The sequence below is a fragment of the Labrus mixtus genome, chromosome 8, assembly GCF_963584025.1.
Source record: "Labrus mixtus chromosome 8, fLabMix1.1, whole genome shotgun sequence".
Lineage (NCBI taxonomy): Eukaryota > Metazoa > Chordata > Actinopteri > Labriformes > Labridae > Labrus > Labrus mixtus.
Window position 1 is genome coordinate 6,986,996 of NC_083619.1, and position 21,993 is coordinate 7,008,988.

The window sequence follows — 21,993 nt, forward strand, 5'->3', positions numbered from 1 at the left end:
TTCTGCTCAAAGATCACACAGGTCTTAAAGTGGCTCTGTAGTGAATTATGATGTAATTATCACAGCAGTTTATTCCTGCAGCATCCATCTCTCCTAAAATGTGTCTCTCCTAGTGATAATGGATTTCTTTAAGAGTAAGTCTCATTGAGACTTCTCTCTCTCTGCTGTGTGTATATATGTGTGAAGGAGACGATGTATTAGGTGCAGACACTTGATCCATCCTCCTCCTCCTCCTCCTCCTCCTCCTCGTCTCCACACTTAGTTTTACAGAAGCACTAAATGAACGTCCTTTAGTTGCTCCTCTTTTGATTTAGCGCTGAGGAGAACCTGTTGAAAAATCACTTTCATGGATTTAGTTTTGCACAATAAAACACTGTCCGAGCGTAATTTAAAAAAAACGCACGCTCCTTTTCTACAAGTCGTTAACCTCCTGTGGTACTTTTTGGGGATTACGCCATAAAGCTCAGAGTTTTTAATGGGCACAAATCAAATATGGCCGCCACGCTAATTTAATTAAGGCTCGCCACCAAAAAACGTCCGGCTTGGGTCCAAATATTTGAGAAGAGCAATACTTTCCCCCCGTCCTCCAAGTTGATTAAAATATGTGATATTTCACATTAGTTTAGTTTTTATGGCCAGTGAGGTAATTCATTGTCAGTAAATGGCTTGTCAGAGTGCTCTGTGAGTGATGTAATGCTATGAAGTCTATCGTTTGAATTGCCCCTACGCCTATTAGAGAAAATCGACTTCTGGGCCCATTATTTGATTATCTTGCAGGAAGTTTGGAGGAGGCCATTGGCATCATGTTATGGGAAGAGATCACATTTTTCAGACTTACTCGGGGCGGCTGATGGTATTATACTGCTGCCATGCTTTTAAACGTTGGACTGAGAAGGCTGCAAATACTGCCACTATTCTTAGATAAAACACATCTTCATTCAGTTGATGATATTTATAATGATACATCAATATCTCTGTTCCTACCTCTGCTGATTTTACTCCTTATTGTTAAATAAACTATGTCATGATTTTAGAAGGAATACTTTTTAAAATTCACGCTTTAACTTTCACCATATGCTCAAACACCTTCCCTCAAACCGATTGGTCCCCTTTAATTAGACGATGTCAGGCTCCCATCGGCTGGAAAGCCACTTGAACACGTTCCTCAGGTCCTGTATCAAAGGTAGGACCTTAATACCTGCCTCTAATTAACACGCATTTAAAAATACTCAGGATGCAAATTAGCGTTAACATCGGAACAGGAGTGCAGGGGGTTCTGAGGGGGGCAAATGACAAGACAAGATAATTTGGCTAATGCATATTTATCTCATGCTAATTGGCGTGCACGGCTAAAGAAAAGCGTGCACTTAATTAATTGACATGGAGGGGGGGAGGGGGGGAGGGGGGAGTGAATCGGAGGCACTCAATCTGGAGAGAGAGAGAGGACAACAACAGAGGGGGAGGAGAGAGGCAAAGACAAAAACAAGTTGAGTGGGCGATACCTTTTTTTAATTTTATCAAATTATTTAAAGAACAGCCGTATACAAATAATGCATGCTTCAGAAAACATTTCAACAACACAACAGTTCAAATGAACTGAAAAAAATTCACATTAGTGAAATATCCGAACATGAAGATTGTAGCACAACATTTTCATGAATAGTTGATCTGGTGATTAATTCACATTTTTATTAAAGAGCCATCAGCACAGGGTCAAATCTCTCGAAGAACGTCAAGAATATAACAAAGCTTTTACTTAAGGGGTGCCTGTGGCCTAGTGGTTAGTTTGCTGCCCCATGTACAGAGGATGTATTCCTTGAAGTAGGCGGCCCAGGTTTGAATCCGGCCTTCCTTTCCTGCATGTCGTTTCCCACTCTCTCTCTCTGCCTCTGATCCTGATCTATCCTGTGTCTTAAATAAGGGCATAAAAATACATTTTAAAGAAAAGCAATACTAAAAAGAACTAGTAGAATACATTTACACTGTTAAATAAAAAATAATGAGTGATGTTTATTCTATATATAAAAAAAAACTCCTGATGAGTTGAGTTGGAATTATGTTTAAAGAAGAAATGGGTGAAAATGTTTTTTATCCAGCTAACAGCATTAAACCCACTAGAACAATAAATATACATAGATAGAAAAAGTTTAGAAACAAATGTTTATTTATCTCTATGTAAGTCTAAGTTGCATATTCTTGTCTTTAAATCTGATTTTAATGAATGAATTGGAAAAGAACGTGACACAACGAGAGCAGCAGGTGATTTTCGGCTAATGTGGCATTAAAAGCATTGAGTGTGTATTTTTGTAACGAGTGGGACATGGTGGATTTCCTCAACTGGTCCTTAACGTCTGTCCCTGTTAGTCACTCTGTGTGTCTCTAATGCCACATTTCAGACAGGTTTTGTTAACAAAATAGCTGTGTCTGTCCAGCTCGCCCCGTGTAATTTGGTTTGTGTAGTTGGCCCTGTGTGATAGGGGCCCTCACACACACACACACACTCACACACACACACACACACACACACACACACACACCCTGTATCTCCCATTCATTTGTTTACGGCCTACGCTTTTTTAAAGAAAGTGATGCAGAGGCAGGACCTTTTCAGCCTGCCTCCTGCCTCCCTCTCCTCCCGTCCTCCCCTCTCTGCTCCACCCACTGGGGAGGCACAAGAATTAAAACTGAAATGTTTTGAACACACACACACACACACACACACACACACACACACACACACACACACACACACACACACACACACACTCTCATCCATTTCAAGCCACAGATGGTCTTTTGAATGGAGCAGGGCTTCCCCTCTTGTGTGTGTGTGTGTGTGTGTGTTTGTATGAATGTGGGAGTTTACCCTCGCTTTTAGCCTCCTCCTCCTCCACCTCCTCCTCCTCTGTGTCCGGGCAGCCGTTTTGCTCCCCATGTTTTTTTCTTCTTTCTCTCTTTGTGCGTGCTAACTTTCTCTTTTGGAAATGTCTTTTGTGTCAAGCGCTCGGCCAGTGACTTACTCTGCCTTCTGCTCATCTCCCCTCGTTTTCCACCTCACATGTCCTGCGCTGATTTGTGCTTTTCAAAGGAGTCTGTTACTGTTGCCAATTTAAATAGTAACCCTGAGATAAATCTTAAGACAAAAATGTGATTGAAACCGAACGAAAAAAAATAAAATCCTCAACTCAAAGGAAAATCATTCAGCAAAAGTAGAAGTACTGGTATGAAGCACAATACAGTGACTTTTGAGTACCATAGATACACTTTAGGAATAGTTTTGCAAAATGTGTCTTTACAGAAACAAATTGAGAAATATATTATATAGCTCAAAAAAATTAAAAGATCAATTATAATTTCAAATGTTTGTTTTATTCACTAAAATGCTAGGGTCAAATTAATAAAGTAAGTGCATCTATTTGTTTGTCTTACTTTATTTGGAGTGGTACATTTCTGTTTCATATATGACACAAGCGTTCTTTTTACAACATGGCATTACTAGAAAAACCTTATTCAGACGTACTATGCAAGACAAACTATTTGGATGAGGCGTGGTTGTTGTGTATCCTTGAAACATAAAATGTTGTGTAATGTGTACTGTATGACTGCGTGTATGTGTGGTCTGTTTATGTGTGTGAGGGATTAACATACATGCAGCACAATGTTCTCTTTGTGTTTTCATCCCAAGACCTGTGGAGAATCCGGCATTAAGGCAAACACATGGCCACTCCAATTAGTCAGGGGGGGGAAAAAAAATCATTGCTACTGTATATGTCAAATTATAAAATCTGCCACCTGTTTCCAGCATATACGTCTGCTGATGTGAATTCTCTTGCATGCGGAGGGAGCAGCTGTCTTTGTTGGTGGTCCCAGTTAAATATTTTGGATTTTACTCATATGTAAAATGAAACCCGATCTTATTTGGGTAGCTATTCCCTCAATAATATGGTTTTATAGCGTCATTTTAAAGTGTCTGCATTCTTTTTTGGACATGGGGGGGGGGGGTAAGGTTTCACTCACTCATGGGGCTGCTTCCTACTTCAGTGGTGCATATTTAAAGGCCCACTTGTAACTGGGCTAAAGAGGAAGAGCATGTTATTGTTTTCCCTGAGTCTGACTCACTAATTTCCTCTCCGCTCGCTCATCCTCTCCTCTCCTCTCCCTAGGTGGCTCTGGTAATAAACACACTAGCTGTCTGTCTGTCTTGCCGTCTTGGCAGGTTGAGGCCCACTTAACCAGGCGAAACCGCTGCTCTTTTCTAAGTCCTTTTGAATGCCTCCCTTTGTCGGCGACACACTACCATGTTAATGTCATGTACCGTAGAAATTGCCGCGGCTATGGCTATTAGCTTCGCCCGCTAAAGTACAGAGAGCGACAGAGAGAGAGAGAAAGAGAGAGTGGGCGAGAGAGGCTGCCACAAAACCCCGCCGGGTTCAAATGCGCAGCATAATTGCATTGCTGTGCAGAGGGTTAGCCCTTTGCTCTCCCCCCTTTTTTCGTCATATCTTTTCCCTTCAACTCCCCCCCCCCCCCCACCCCCCCACCACCACCTCGGTCTTTCTCTCCCTTTTTGTGTGTGCGATTTGTCCCTTAAGCCGGCGTAACGTCTCGGCCCAGGCCGCAGAATGTGGAGAGCAAATTGGAGGCAGAGCGTGAACAATGGAACATGCATCGCTGCTGGGGCATTCTTCTTCTTTACTGGGAACTGTGGGAGGGGGAGCGGGGAGAGAAAGTCATTTTGTAAGGAGACTCTTAGGGCCACGGACGCCCAGATGTAGGCAGTGAGTGTGCGACAGAGGGTCTTCTGAATACCCGCCAGCGAGTGTGAAAGTGGGAGAGTTTGACTTGTGTTCTTTCAGGTATGTTTCTGGCTAAAAACAGAAAAACAGTTTTGGGGAATAATGAAAGGGAAAGTACATAATGACATGGAGGAAAACAACTGGAAGCGTAGGATTAAAACAATACTGAAGTCATGTGTTCAAAGTTTAGGACATCATTATTTTTTTCTTTAGTTTTTCAGGTTTTATGTTGCCCGCCTTGCTAACGCCAGTCGCCGCTTCTTTTGTCACCCTAAGTGGTATTCAGCCCCCTGAAAAGTTCTGGCCCACAGAAGTCAGATCAGTGTTTTTGATATGGACTTTACATGTATGTTTTCATGTAAGTTTCTTCTTTTCTGAAGTCAGATCACAAGGAGGGAAAAGCAAGCGCACCACCGACAGGAGGAGATTAAAAGAACCAAGATGACAGAGAAGGGAAATAATAAGTATGGAATATGTACAATGAGGAGAACTGACGAGAACAAATAACAGCAGGAAAGCAACGCGCAGAAAAGCACTGAGAACACATGACAGAAAAGCACTAACTGAGGAATGAAAGGGAAAAATAGAAAAGGACAAGACCCTGCGGGATGGGACGGTTTGGTGAAGGTATTTTTTCACGTAAATTGATCATCAGCAGTCACTAGCTGAACTTCTGCTGTACCTCAGTGAGGCCAAATGCTAAAAAGTTGACAGAAGCAAAAAATTCCAGATGAAAAAAGAAGTCAAACAACAGCACATCAGGGTGAAAGTGGAGCAGAACAGCTTGTCTTCAGCGCTGGAAAGCGGCATGTATCGTTCACATTGAGTCAACAGATTAGCAGCAGAGAAAGCTTAGCTACTTCAGGCCTCCTCGTTTGATGTTTCGGGAGACCTAATTTGATTTTTTACCTCCCATTGTTTCAGCACTGTGTGCCTCTAATCCACTTTAAAGTGGAGACAGCTTTTATTCTTTCCTCTCTCTCTCTCTCTCTCTCTCACTGGGTTCTGCGTCCCTTTTTCTTTTGTTACTTTCTTCTCTTCCATCAGCTCTCCACAGAGTGTCCCATTCAGTCACATGAGCAGGATAAGTTTCACAAACTGTTCAGGCCAGATATTTCATGACGACAGGAATTAGTACATCTTAAGAATAGTTGCTAAAAAATAAAAGGATGAACTGCAAAGCTTTTCATGAATAAAGGATTGTTGGGAGAAGAGGAAGTGCTGTCCTGTCAGTGTGAACACAGAGCTGAAAACAACAAACACAGAGAGAGTTTGACTTCATTTTTTTAAAAGTCATTATTCACGATATATTTATGTAGGAGATATTAGATATCTGCTATATTGATGTTTTAAATGTGACATATACTTTTAATTTACGCTTTTTAATTAGCATAAACTGGTTATTTAGCATTAGCTTGTCATTTAACATTTGCTAAAGATCCTGGCAGAAGTTTGTTTGAAACTTTGTGTTCAGTTTCTATATCACAGAAATAAACCTTTAAAGCTGAATTAGAGCTCTTGCTTTTGGGTTCTGAACGGTATTAAAAAGTCACAAACAGTATGTGACGTTAAACTTTCACAGATATTCTCAATCGGATTGACCTTGCCTTTTTGTCAACTGAAAATTTCCAATGTAGTTAAAGATTGTTTTTCCAGTTTTTCCCCTTGTTTGATTTAGCCTGTTACATCCAATATATCTGTCTTCTCAAATTTTAAGCAAAAGAAAGGAACAAAATAAATCAGTGTTTAGTTATTTTTTTAGAGTAACTTCCCCTGAGTTGAAGTGCTCCAACAGTTCTCGACGATAATAAAAGCCTTCGGGGTTGGAGGGGTTTAGTTTGGGCCTTAAAGCGCTCCCCTCCACCAGGCCACCCCGTCCCATTCTGCGCTGCAGGCTGTATTAACCCTGAAGAAAAGCCTCCGGAGCAGCAGAAGAAAAGAAGAGGTGGAAATTGTCACCACAGAGAGACCCCCCCCCCCCCCTCAGTGAAAACAGCAAAATGACCAGCCCCTTGGCTCGGTGACTGCGCTCAGATTGCTATAAGGGAGCTTAATGCAGCAAACCCTCCACCCCATTGTCAACTACCTCCCGACCCCAAACTACCCCTTTTTTCAGAGGTTGATCCCCCCACCAGCTCACACACACACACACACCAGCCATGAAAAGATCCACACACATCAACTCCTTTTGTGTTTGCTTCTTCTCCAAACCATTGACTAACCGACTCACTGCTGCTGCATTTACACCCTCCTCCATCGCCTCCACACCATCCCTCCTCCCTTCATTTTGTCTTCCTCTTCATTCTCCATCCTTCCATCCCTTTCTTCCATCCTTTTTGACACATTTGACCCCCTGAAGTGGTCAGGGATCCCCTCTAGACAGAGGTGGAGTAAGGTGGCATAATAGGACAGACAGACTGTCAGTGCATATGTTGTGTGGGTTGAGTCCACTCCTCTATGTTTAAAGAACCATCTGTGATCGTTTTTATTCAAACACGCTGCATCAATAGAAAGTTAAGAGAGCTCCTTTTGTCTCCTCTTTCTGCTAGGGCTCTTTTTTTGCCCACAAATTTGCATTTCTCTCGGCATATTTTAATTCTTTTTTTCTACTCTACATTTGTTAGAATTTAGATAGTCGTATTAAAAAAGCTGCTCATGCATTTCTTCTTTGTCACTTTTGTTTTTTATTCATACAAAAATCTGAATGTTTTTTTCTTGATACCAATTTAAATTTGAAGGAAAAAAATCTCTTATTTTTTTCACCCCAATTTATTAAGTTCAATTGTAGCGGGTAGCAGACATATTCACTTTTGTGCTGCAGATTTGTGTGTGTGTGTGTATGTGTGTGTGTGTGTGTGTGTGTGTGTGATGGATTAGCTCTGTAAGGGGCTCAGCGGTACACTGATATCTTTGCTCAGTGCTCACAGCATGATACTACAGATACTGGCACGTGCTCTCTCTCTCACACACACACACACACACACACACACACACTCACACGCACACAAACACACACACACACATATGAGCGGGGATTTGGTGTCCAGCAGTGTGTAGACAACCCAGTGGTGAGCTGTCACTATGCCTGTGTGTGTGTGTGTGTGAAGCCTTGTTCTTCTAACAGTCCTGTAATCCTTCTAGAGTGGCCCTGATAGGCCTAATGACACACATTGGGACACTACAGGGTGCTGCACCTGTATGTGTGTGCATGTGTGTGTGTGTGTGTGTGTTGGAGCCATTACCTCTTGCTGTGATACTTATACATGATACTTTTTCATCTTTTTTTTTCAGGTTAACCCCTTCTCGAAACGTTTTTTTTTTTTTTTTGCTCTTCCTTCTAAAAGTATTGGTAAAATAAGTTTTTAAAAAAAGAGCTGAGTTCATAACTCTTTAATGTGTTTTTTTCACCGCTCAGTTACTCCACCCTTCTTATAGTTTGGGCACCCAATAAAACCCCGCAGTGACCCCAGTTTTGGGTCCGGCTCCGGCTGTTGAAACACTTGAGAGAGCGGGGAAGTGTCGGCTCCTGGCACCGCAGCAGAAACATGTTGGTCACTCTGCCAGCGCCACAAACACTGCTGGTCCCAGTTAGAGCTGCAGCAAAGCAGACAAAGAACGTGGTGTGTGTGATACTGTGTGTGTGTGTGTGTGTGTGTGTGTGTGTGTGTGTGTGTGTGTGTGTGTGTGTGTGTGTGTGTGTGTGTGTGTGTGTGTGTGTGTGTGTGTGTGGGTGACCTCACTGCAGAGAGAGTTGTGCCTGAGTTGGGATTCTCTCCTCTTAGCTCTGAGTCCAGTTATGCCCTGATATAGGTCATTTTTCCGATCATATACTTTCTTATTTAAATACTGAAATAACTTAAAGTATTTAAGAGCACTTAGTGGTAAGTTTGTTTGGTAATAACATTAGCACAACTTCTGCGTGTGTTTGTTTTTTGGTCTATTTAGCGATTAACAGGCTGCAATAGTGTGTCATGGTTACCAAGCAAATGTAAGAAAGATCTGTGAAGGATCTCTTTAGCTAAGCACCCTGTCCAGGATACAGACTACTCATAAACTAAGAGCTACCTGTTAACTGAAACAGGTGGTTTAACTACTGTCTAGCCCCTGGCTATAAGGCTAATGGCTTCCTGTACTACACACAAACACACACACACACACACACACACAGACACACACACACACACACACACACAAGCACAAACACGTTCACAGGAACACAGGAAATGTGTATATCTTCCTCAATGACAGGTCCAACATGTACAGCACTTTCAGAGTGTGTAAAATGTGGTGCACTTCTACCTCGGCTCTCTATACTTTAACGGCAATCTCCTTTACAATTCAACACATGCAATGCAAACTGAGCAGCTGACACTGTGAAGAGATGGGCGGGGAGAAAAGAGTCGAAATGAACCAGGCAGGCAAAGGTGGAATATGAAAAGAAGATGGTTTGAAACCCTCTCTCTGTCCGTATCAGTCAACCTCTCTGATCTTTGAATGTAAAAATGAAGACAAAAAGATTTGATTTGAGGGAGCAATCGTTTGTCTCGTTATTCAAACAGGTAGAAACTTTCTGTTTCCATTTCTATACCTCCAACATCCATTTTCCTCTGTCTAAAAAAATTGCACAGGAAGAGAGAAGGAAAAGATAAAACAGCACTTGTAACTATCTGTTAGCCTTTGTGTGTGTTTGTGTTTATGTTTGTGTGTGTGTGTGTGTGTGTGTGTGTGTGTGTGTGTGTGTGTGTGTGTGTGTGTGTGTGTGTGTGTGTGGGTGTGTGTGTGTGTGTGTGTGATGGGAGCAAAGTGAGGTTAGATTATAGGGTCTGGTCTCTGAGAGGGAGGTGGAGGGAGGCGCAGGGGGGCGGCTGCGCAGGGACAGCTAGTGACATGATGGAACTCCTAATGGTCATAATTGGCGGTGGCTTTGACAGCAACTATATGATAGCTGCACAATACACATTACTCTGTGTGTGTGTGTGTGTGTGTGTGTGTGTGTGTGTGTGTGTGTGTGTGTGTGTGTGTGTGTGTGTGTGTGTGTGTGTGTGTGTGTGTTTCCTGAAGAAGAAATTTACACAAAATTGCAGCTAGGATGTTGAAGCGCTTGTTTGTAACTGTGGCTTGTTTCTGTCTTTGTGTGTGTTTGTGTGTGTACGTGTAGGTGTGTGTGAGTTAGATATAAATATTGTATACACACAGTTGAGTTGGCTCCTGACAGGTGTAAAAGGTAGCAGTTAAGCTTGCTCCCCTTCTACCTATTTTTCTTTTTCGCTCTTTTTAATGTAGTTTTAACACACATGCACACACAAACCTTATCTTTCAAACTGTCAACAGCGGCCACCTTTTTATTGTGACTTCTTCAAAAAAATGGAAATTAAACCTTCAGCTGCTCACTCATCTCTTCACAACAGTCTGTATCCACCCCTCTGCTTCTTCACTTTTCTATTAAAGACAGGAGTTAATGTTATAGTTGATCTTTCTGCTGTTAGTGGTTTAGTGTGGTTTATTGAAATCACTCAGAGTTAACCATTTTCTTCTCATGTGACATTCTGTTTTCTTGTCACTGGGTAAAGATGGCAACTAAAACCGATTTTTTTCTTCCAATTTCAGTAACAGATGTAGAAACAGGCTCAGTAATAATGACTTGAAAGCCATTTTTATGCAGAAAAATAAGAATATTTCTAGCTGCACAAATACAGTCTGGTACGCATGAACAATGCACAAAAGAAGCCTGGCTCACTTAGACTGAATCTCACACTTTAACATAGGGACTACATTTTTTTCATTTAAAGTCTTTGATTGCCGTAATTATTAACTGGGTCAGCAGAACTGGAAAAATATGTGGATATTTGACCTGTTCAGCTCTGGAGGTTTGGTGCATTTGCATGATCCATGGAGTGAAATAGCTCAATGGAGAGATACAAAGACAGACACTGACTATCAAAACAGCAGACCATCTTGTGCACCTGAACCAGAAGGACCCTGTCTGTGTGTGTGTGTGTGTGTGTGTGTGTGTGTGTGTGTGTGTGTGTGTGTGTGTGTGTGTGTGTGTGTGTGTGTGTGTGTGTGTGTGTGTGTGTGAGCCAAAACTGTCCCTCTGATCTTGGTTCAAAGGCAGCAGGGAAGAGGCTCAAAGCGTTCTGGGTCCAGGGGAGAGATTGAGGGAAAAGATACAAAAAAAAAAAAAGGGAGTAAAAAAAGTCAAGGAGAATGAGGAAGATAGATTCCCCAGGGCTGGCAAATCAATCAGAGCAAACACAAGGATACGTGGCTTCAAAAGTCTCCTTTTGATAAATATCAAAGTCTGTCACATGTACAATGACATGTTTTAGTGTACCTCACCTCTGATGTGATTTGGATTGCACATGTAATTTCTTATGGTTTTGATATCATGTTAAAACCCTTTGTGAGATTTATCAGAAAGAGTGTGTACAGAAGGACGTTTTCCTTGATTGCAAATAAGGAGACTTTTTGTGGATGATATTGTAGGAAATCTTGGTTTGATGTGAAATCCACAGCCAAACAAGATGCCTTCCTACACAGTGAGATCAAACTCTGAAATCAGGGTTGAAAAGCCTCACAAAAGAGCATTAGCAGAAGAAAAATGAGCTCTATAGAGAGTCAATGGTGGTGAGATAAGCTGTGGTACTTGATACAATTAGGGAAACAAAAGGTAATGCCTTAAGTTCAGAAGCACCCCACTGTGAGCATCTGTGTGTGTGTGTGTGTGTGTGTGTGTGTGTGTGTGTGTGTGTGTGTGTGTGTGTGTGTGTGTGTGAGTGTGTGTGTTTGAATGTGTGTGAGGGAGAGGAAGAGTCTGATGGTCTTAACAGTAAAACTAATAGTGGATGACTGCCTTAGCTGGAGGCTCACTTCTTTGTGAAGATTCCAGCTGCTTCAAAAGACACGTACAGCACACACATACACACACACACACACACAGATGGGAACACACAAACACACACAATTTTGGGCAGTCAGACATAAAGCCAAAGTTTCTGGTTATGAGAAAGTCAATGTAGAGCAGGAAAAAGTACAATTTCACGTGGAGGGACGGCTCGATATAAATCTTAGTTTTTTTTCTCATAGAAGTGAGTCATCTTCACTTTCAGGGATCTCTGGCACTCGTCATGATGGATGGAGTGGAGAGGAGAGGGACAGGGACGCAAGGGAAAACAATTTGGAGAAATTTACGCCTATGTTTGGCGCAGTTTGTTGAGGGTATTTCAGTGTTTTATGGCCCGCTGTCTGAGTCCATTTCCTCTCGTTTTATTTCATTGAAGCGTAAAGATTCTTCACTGACATCTTATTTAAGAGACAATCAGATACTGTGTCAGTCATGATCAGCTGTCTGTGTGTTTGTGTGCGTGTCATAATGTAAAAACTGTGAAAGTAAAACACACATTTGGCTTCTCAAACATGGAGACAGTCCTTTAATGTGTGTTTGTGTGTTTGTGTGTTCATGTGTGTGTCTGTGTGTGTCCCTGCACTAAACCAAGATGGTCAAGGTTCTGTCTTTGTCTGGCTGAGGGTGGGTGGCTGGACACCAGACTACAAACACACACACACACACACACACACACACACGCAGACAGACATGTTGGGTCTGTTTTTGTGAGAGGAAGGTGTCACGGGTCAGCGGTGAAAGGCCAGGTCTGCTTTTTCATTGGTCGACCCTTACTTCCTACTTCCTGTATGACCCGGCACCATCTGGGGAAGTGATTGGTCGAGAAGAAGAAGCCTCCTGAGTAGGGTTGCCGAGGGGTTGCCGTGGGTTACCCCTCAGAGGCCTGTCACTCCAATGAGTCGTAGAGCCGCTGCTAATGATCAAACCAGCCTCGTCAGGAACATTTTCACCCGCCGCCTTTTCAAAGGGTTCGATCTCTACATGAGGTTTTAAGAGTGATAAATAAAATGTTGAAAAAAGAGATGGTAGGGAAGAGAGGATTGACAGATGGAAGAGCTTTAGAAAATGACTCAATGAAAGAAGAGAGAATGAACACTGGCTAAAAGGGGAGGAGAGAGATGAAAAATCAAGAGGGCAGGAATTTAGTAAAGGAAGAAAAGATAGGTAAGAAAAGGAGGGAAGTGAAGAAACAGAAGGAGAGGATGACAAAGAACAGAAGAGGAAAGGAAATTAGGAAACAGGGGCAAAAAGAAGACAAAGTAAAGATAGACGAAAGAATATCAGAGAGGTTATGAGGACAGCAGAAGATAGGAAACAAAAGCTTTGCGAGAAACGGACTGATAGACGAGAGAGAAGTTGTGTTAGAGGAAGAAGAAGCAGTGGAGAAAAGGAAATGATGAGAGATAAGAGGAGAGAAGATGCAATATTAATAAGAAAGAAAAGAAGAAAGGTAGAAAAGGTGGAGAAGAAGCAGGAGACAATGGGAGACGACACATGAAAAAGAACAGAAAAATAGAAGAAACAAAATGGATATGAAAGGAGAGGAAAGAAAATGAATTAATATGAAAGGAGAGACCTAAAAGAGAAGGGGTATAAGGAGAGGAAACAGGAGAGGAGACATGAAGTAGAATAAAAACACAACACAGAAAGAGGAAGTTCAATTTAATAGAGAAGGAAATGAGGAAACACAAAAAGCCGGGAAGTAGAGGAAATAAGAGGTGAGGAAACATGACGGTTAGAGAAAAGAAGAAGAAACAAAAGGAGACGAGAGGAGAAAAAATGAAATTGAGGTAGCAAAAGGAAGATAGGAGTTAACTGCAAAATAAACCCGAGAGGAACAAGATATGAATTAAGATAGGAGGGAAGACAAGGAGAGAGGAGGGGAGGACACATTTCATACAATAATATCTTCATATATTCTGTAACATCTTTATCTACTTTCTTTTCATGCTTTCTGCAGTCATCTATGTTTCCTACATTTACAAATACATCCTTCCTCCCCTCCTCCTTTTGTGTCCTCACCCCTCCTTGCCTCCCTCTCTCCCCTCTGTCTGTCTTTACACTCCTGCACCTCCTTCCTCTTGCCCCCCCCCCCCCCCCCCCCCGGTCTCTCCTGTTTATGAAGGTAAATTTACGAGTCTACCAGGAGCTGTTAGCTAGAGGTGGCCTCCGCTGCTCTAAACCACAACAAGGCTTCACCCTCCACCAGGAACAGAGTGGGCACACTGCTTTATTTCCATCATCCACCCATTACACCTGATGGTGCACTCACACCTCTCCCATTATCCACTAATGAGCATCCCTGTGTTCTTCCTGCTCGTTCCTCGCTTCATCATGTTCATCATGCCTGTTTGCCTGTGTTTTTTTTTCTTCTCTTCCCCTGACTTTATATTGCTCCATCTAGCATTTGTTTTTTATTGGTCTACGAGGAGCAGTTAGCCAGCGGTGGGCTCCACTTTTTAACCAGCACATGTGTTGTACTGGTGTTTCACACACTGCTGTTGTAAGTCAGCTCACTCACTACATACTTCTATCATTTATGCAGTGTGTCCTCCCAGCTGTGCATTCATCTTCTTTTATACTGTACAGAAAGCTGTGAAGTCAAACCCCCCCCAACTCAGAGTTTAACATAACAAATAACCCTTTCTAAACTTACTAATTTATTTATCTTTTAAAGGTTTATTTTTTGTGCTTTTATTGTAGAGATAGGAAAAGATAGACAGATAGAGTCAGAAATCGAGGAGAGAGAGAGAGAGAGAGAGAGAGAGAGAGAGAGAGAGAGAGAGAGAGAGAGAGTGAGTGGGAAATGACATGCAGGAAAGCAGCCACAGGTCAGATTTGAACTTTGGGCTCCCGCTTGGAGGACCACAGCCTTCCGTACATGGGGCGCGTGCAGTAACCACTAGGCAACCGGCGCCCCCTCACCTATTTTAACCTGTATCAATTATGTCAAGGCTTAAGCTTTCAAAATAACGCCAACAAAATACAGAATAATACATGAAGAACACACCGACATGATAAAGACTACAACCCCGTTTTCAAAAAGCTGAGGCGATGTGTGAAATGAAAATAGAAACCAAAATATGATGATTTTCAAAACATTGAAACCTTATATTTTATTGAAAAAAAACACAAAATCCAAATATCTAATGATGGAACAGAAAAGTCACTTTGTTTATAATGGATGTCATCAACATATCTGTGTAGGTTCTCCAGGTTGTGGTAAATTCAAAGCTTGATCCAAAGTGGACTTGGTTGAAGATCTTGAAGATGCTAATGATCCACAGAGGCTTCCATTTCTAGATCCATCCACCAGATAGTTTAGAACTGAAGAAGCCTTTCGGAGGAGGAGAGGTGAAACGTCTTCAAGAACTTCAACCAAGTCCAGTTGTTTTTGGATCAACCTTTGAATGTTATCGACATTTTTCTAAAAAGTTGTGACAACAAAAGTCAGGAAAAGTTGTGAAATGCGATAAGAAAACACCAAGGTGGAAAATGTGGAAAGATCATTCCAGAGAGACGGAGTCTACGAAGTTAAGATGGGGAGGGGTTCAACACTTTGTGAAAGACTGTGCTGGCAAACAGTCCAACACTTTAACAATAATGTCTCCTCATTTTAAATGTAGAGCAGGTGAAGAAAGAAGATGATCTACTAACCTTATATGGATTAGATTAAGTTGGTTATCTTCTTTGTGTGCCTTTAATGTAACAAAGAGAAGTGTCTCTCACACAAAGGGACCGTCCTCTTGACTCACATCATCATCATCATGCAGAGTGTAATGTTCCTGTCATAACAAAGGGCTGTTCCCCCCCGTGCTGGTCTGATCCCCCTCCTCACATTAGACAGTCTATTAGCCACAGAATGGAGCGAGCTAACTGGATAAGAGGAAGTAACGCTGTCCAGTGACACTCAAAGAACACAATCACACCAACTCCTGCTAGAATGTGGGTTCATTTATGATATCAGGATATCATTTAAGAAGCAACGCTGCATTTAAATGATATTATCAGACTTTTATTTAGGTTTCAATACTTACACATCATGTAACACAAATATGAGATGGAAAATAAACACTGAAAACATACTGATCTACAGTTCATATTAACTCAATGGTTATACCTTTATGCATCGCTTTGACCACTGTTTTAATAATTAAACATTCTGCTACTTACTCTACAAACAGATCGGGTAAGAAACACGAGCACGATCAAAAGTCTTTTGACTCAACCAAGGATTAACAGAAAGGGAAAGACAGCTGAGTAAAGAAAGGAGGCAATGAGGACAGGAGAGGATAGGAAACCAAATCTTTGTGGAAAAAAAAAATCATGGAACTGATGGAAAAAATGGAACATGAATGGAAATAAGTTATTCCATAACTCCCATAGCAATCTACAAGGTCATTTCTTATCAAACCATTGAAATATTTGGGGAAACTTGATGGAAACAATGGGCAAAATCCCCCCAGTTCCAGTGCCATGTTTTGTTTGTACTTTGTGTCTGGCATCTAAAGTAGCAAAACAAAGAATGATTGTTTTACTGTAAATGTGATTTGTTGAGGAACTGTTTCTAATTTTCTCTCCCATTTCCTTTCTCTTTCTGGTGCTGTTGGCTGCGTGTTTTTTATTCACCCTCTTCATCCCATGAACACTGCAGGTAAGTCAGATTTCTGTCTTTTACACACCAAATACCGTGAGTACATGGGAGGGAGTGATGGGAATGAAAGGGAGGATGGATGGAGAGGAGGGGAGGAGTGGTGGGTTTAGGGGTAATGTGGGGGTTGTAAGGGTTGGGGGGGGTGGCGGGTTGGGGGGGTTCGGACTTTTATGAAGTCACGATGAGAAATGGCCTCGACTTGTGTGGCTGCCTGTTAAAACGGTCCCGGGCCATTCAGCAGAGCGGGGTTACAGAGTATCAGTCAACCACTTCTGAATGGGAAATCAGCTGTAGCCTCACACTCACCCCCTAATGATAATAGCTCTTAGAGAGACACACACACACACACACACACACACACACACACACACACACACACACACACACACACACACACACACACACAGATCTCATTCCAGGTTAAGCTCATGTTGTTACTCAGAGTGTCTTAACATCAGCGCCTCAGTAGCTCCAATTAGAGGATCACAAACATCAGAGGCATCAAGAAATAAGGAGTCTTACTACCACAGTACATTACTGTGACCACTGAAATGCAAATCTCACACACACACACACAAACACAGAATTTCGTACACACTCTTGCATGTATCTCATCCGTATTTCCCAACACATTTTCCCTTTGTCTTTCCTTTGCTACTTTTGTATCTGTTTTTCTTTCACTCTTGATTTTTCTTTTCCCATTGTGTTACCTCAAACACACACACACACACATATATACACACGCATAGAAAAACACACACTCTTGCAACATGTCACACACAAACACAAACAAGCGCACACACCTAGCCCTTGTAATTCTTCAAGGTGCCAGTTGTCATGTCAGAGGTTTTTACTGATCGGTTGTCGTCTGGTGGGACCAAGGTGACATTTCCTCTTACGACCCTAAATGTGCAACTGAGTGTGTGTCTATTTATGTGTGTGTGTGTGTGTGTGTGTGTTCCTCTTTAGATAATGAGGGGTCTATATGCAGGGCTGGCAGGATATTAAATATGTAACAGCAAGTTGGAAATGGTGGACAGAGGTGGCTTGTCAGACACACAAAGGCACACACAGTCATATCTGAAGTGTCTACAAGACTTCCTCTCTCTCTCTCTCTCTCTCTCTCTCTCTCTCTCTCTCTCTCTCTCTCTCTCTCGCTCTCTCTCTCTCTCTCTCTCTCTTTTGTCATCCTCCTAGACAGACAGGTGTCCTACACAATCATTAGCCACATAGACACTACGCCTACAGAGACACAGACTTGCAGGTTTTATAGAGGAGGGTGGAGGAAGTTTAGGGGAAGTAGCTGCCTGTTAGCATGTCTGGAGACACACACACACACACACACACACACATAAAGCCACTGCCACTCACACACACACACACACACACACACACACACACACACACACACACACACACACACATACACACACACACAATCGGACATCACTCTACTCTACCTCAAAATAAAGTATTCATTTGCAATTTATCTGCAAAAAAAAGCTCAAAATCACCATTTGTGTATTTGTTTTTTAAAGTGCGCAACATGAACACAAATGTTCATTCTGGGTGGTTTTCCAGTGTATACAAACCCTGGTGGACTGTTATTAGGTTGCTAGGATGACTTCACAACTATTCCCCAGCTGTGGCCATGCAGCACACACACAAAACACGCACACCACTAAGCAGTTGGTAGCATTCAATAAGGGTTCCCACCCCTCTCTCATCCTTTAAAGATGCCCATTGTAAAGACCCCAATCTATCCCTCTTTGTTTTCCCCTTCTTTCCCTCCCTCTCTCTCTCTCTCTTCTTCTTTCTCTCTTTTTCTCCTCCAGTCTTTTATCACCTCTGTCTTTATTCTCTCATCTTCTCTTTACCTCTGCCAAGATTGATTTCCTTTCTCACTATCTCAAGCAGTCCTCTCCTGTGCTCTCCAATACAGGCAGTGTAGCTTGCTAATATGCACACACACACAAACACACACACACACACACACACACACACACACACACACACATGCATGCACACACACTTTTGAGGATCACAGTAATGGGATTAGAAGGGTCTGCTGAAATATTGAAGAGTCCCAATGCAAATAATGAATAGGCTGGCGATGTATCTGTAGGAGTGTGAGTGTGTGTGTGTGTGTGTGTGTGTGTGTGTGTGTGTGTGTGTGTGTGTGTGTGTTATGGGTAAGTGCAGGGGCTTTGCTTTGTGTTTGTGTGTGTGTGTGCATCTTAATAGTAACAGGTAATGTATGGTTCACAAGTGAGGGTTCAGGATGCAGTTAGCATAGCCTGGAGGTACAAAGCAGTGCACAAGCACGCACACATTTGCACGCTCGCACACACACGGTTTTAACACTGCTCTTTATCACCCAGCACTCTGTCTGTTCACCCCACAATGACACCCCACTTACATCTGTCTTACAGCAAGAGAAGAGGAGTAACGCCTCTGTGCTGTGTGTGTGTGTGTGTGTGTGTGTGTGTGTGTGTGTGTGTGTGTGTGTGTGTGTGTGTGTAAGGTTATGTGTTTTCATGCATGTGAGCAAAGTATGTGTGTAAATGTGACTATGTATGCCAACGTGTGTGTGTGTGTATTCTACCAGTGTCTAAGGTTGCTGGCTGAATGGAGGAGAAAATTAGACCTGATATGATAGTCATGCCTCACCGTGTGTGTGTGTGTGTGTGTGTGTGTGTGTGTGTGTGTGTGTGTGTATGTGTGTGTGTCTGTGTGTCTGTGAGAGTGTGTGGTGACGGTCACTGGAGCCGGAAGTACACAAAGACAGCAGAATATCAACAAGGTGTTTGATAGCAAAGCAGAATAAGAAGGCAAAGATATCAGCCAGCACTTGAGATTGTGCAAGTGGTTGACTTTCATTACGTAGATACATTTGAATACCATCCAGCCTTCATGTCTCTCCTTCAACCTTATGAGCAGATATCAAAAGCTTGAGAGGAAAAAGAGACGCCCAAAAAAAGAACAAAAATCATTTTATCAGTCAGTGTTATAAAACCTTTGTTTTGCAATCACCTCTTTTTAAAAAAGAACGGAAATGAGCAATGCTTTGCTCATTGGTCGTCATTTCCTGGCTTTATCCTGCCATGATATTTTCTCCATCCTATATTATGAACTTTCTTGCAATGTGAAAAAAAATATATTAAATACATTCATCAGATTGATTCAGCTGCATGCCTGTTAGCATATAGCTACATTTTTAGCTAGAGCTAGTAAGGTTGTCAACATTATCCATACTTTTGGATTCCACATGTTTTTGATTGATACAAACTTAATGTTGCCAACAGACTTGTGCAATTTAGACAGAGTGTAGGAGTTTGCTTGCCATTTTCTAAAGATTACAGAGTCAACCGATAAGCATATGATATGTTACTTTTTTGACATAGTGCCCAAATTGATTATGTATTGATCAAATAAACAAAACACATCATTGTTGTCTAGCATTAGTTTTATGTGCTTTTGAATCTATTTATTTCCCTTCATAGTGTTCCTTGACTTTAACGAGTCTCAGTCCTTGGGTAACTATAAATTTACTAACTTTCAGTCCCAGGATGAAGAAGATGAAGAAGCTTAGTTCAGTCCATCGCCATTTCTCTCTCTCTCTCTCTCTCTCTCTCTCTCTCTAGATTAGACTTTTAGGAGTAGCTAGAGACACAATCCAGAGCTGGTGTAATGACCTGCTGCCTGTTTTTTCGACTTAATCTTATGTTAAATGAGACAGCAGAATGGACCTGAGCAGCACGGACAGCACAGTGTTTGATTCTCCGCTCAGAGGATGGAGAGGCAGAGAGTGGAGGATAAGTACAGAGAGAGAGAGAGACACAGGGACATGAACGTTTGGGAAGTCTCTGAAACCTCGTACTCAGAAAGCACTAGTATGGAAGAGACAGCGATCACACAAAATAGACAAAAGAAAGCTGGGTAAGTTGAAAGCGATTGTCTCTTCACCAGTAAATTGCTACTTTCAACACAAATACTGAGCTATAGGGGCAAGTGGATTGTGCTAGACTGGGTTTAAAATGATATACAAACAAAGCTGATACCTTGATACATTAGAAGCAGATGTCACTTCAGTTTCAAATGTCAGGCCAATGAGAAGGGCTCCTTATACCTGCAATCTTTTGATTGGCAAGCAGTGGACGACTCTACAGCTTTCCAAAATAAATCTGAATGTTTCAAAGCAGAAGGGCAGAAGGGTGAACTTCACCTCAGTTAACATTTTCCAGACAAGGTTTTGGTACAAAATGCAAGTTTCAATAGCATGATGTCCATTTGTTACTTTTGGTCCAATTAAAAGTCAAATAGACGATATAGCAGGGCACCTTCAAACCATACCTGTGATTGACAAGTCGCCTACCTGGAAGCTTTAGAACTATGTGTTTCCTTGTCCACATATGGTCACCTCTGGTTCTAAGCGATATACAAAAAGTCTTTACTCTTAACTGCCATGAGACCTTTAATGGGCAGGAATGAAAGCAATATGCCAATCATGTATAGAAACAAGTTGCTCAAACATTTGTAGATATATTCATGCACTCTTGCACACCACTGGACATTCTGTTACATTCCCTAGATGTCTAATTTTTCTGTTTTGTTTTTCTGTTTTAGAAACATATTTTTATGTGTAGCTTTATATGCTGACGAGTTTTTATGGTCACAGATATGGTGTCCTAAATTTAATTATAGCTTCCTTGACATCATCATGTCTTGTGGTTTAATAACGTTACTATTTCTCTCTCAAATAAAAGATGAACATAGCAAAAAATCAACATTAAGGCTTCTTTAAAAGGGGGTTTAAAAACCAATGAGTGACATCACTGTGGTTTCTTTCAATTCTTTAAAGCGGTCACCTTTGTATTCAGTCAGACTACGGCTGCTGCTACTCAGTTTTTTGGTTGCACATTTCTTCTGATCTTTAGTTCCCATCAGTGAATGTTTCTCATTATTATGGATGCTTTGTAGCCAGCCACTTCTCAGTAAGTGTTATCACAGAGACTAATTCATTCAAATGCAGCCATAATCACGCCCAACTGGATAAGAGGTCATGACTGACAGGTGTTTGAGCCAATAGCGTGCAGGTGTAAATCCCTCCCTTAGGAGTAGAGCAGTCCTAATCAAGCCCTTGTAATACACTAGTCCCCGTTAGCTCCCAGGGGCTAATTAGCATTCTAATTACTGATTGCAAATGAGAGCTGCGTTGATTGTGTTCCGCCTGTGAGTGGAGAGCCTCGAGAGAGAGAGAGAGAGAGAGAGAGAGAGAGAGAGAGAGAGAGAGAGAGAGAGAGAGAGAGAGAGAGAGAGAGAGAGAGAGAGAGAGAGAGAGAGAGAGAGACACACACACACAAACACACAAACACTCATACACTCACGTACTCACTGTCATACTCACACACACTGAGTGATCATCGTTAAGAAGCTTATCATGCTCTTGTTCCTCTGTGCGTTTCCAGTCGCCTCTCATCTACGGTGTCTCATTAGGATCATAATGCAGTACATATATACACACTGGTGGAACGCGCAGGTATACACACTCGCGTGCAAACACACCTACACACACGTACGGCGAGGAACATTAAAGATGGTAATAAAGAAACAAACATAAAACATTATATACTGCCAAA

General features: G+C 41.9%; 1 protein-coding gene across 6 annotated transcripts in view; it reads left to right on the top strand.

The window, feature by feature from the left end:
• Nucleotides 1-21,993, top strand: part of rnf220a (ring finger protein 220a) — a 166,905-nt gene that overhangs the window by 40,394 nt on the left and 104,518 nt on the right. For 3 of the 6 annotated variants that reach the window (XM_061043985.1, XM_061043983.1, XM_061043986.1), the window contains exon 3: nucleotides 16,355-16,390. The exons of the other annotated variants lie outside the window; for them this stretch is intronic. In XM_061043985.1, the coding sequence (XP_060899968.1) occupies nucleotides 16,355-16,390 (36 nt within the window). The remainder of the gene's footprint in view (nucleotides 1-16,354; nucleotides 16,391-21,993) is intronic. 6 annotated transcript variants of the gene reach the window in all.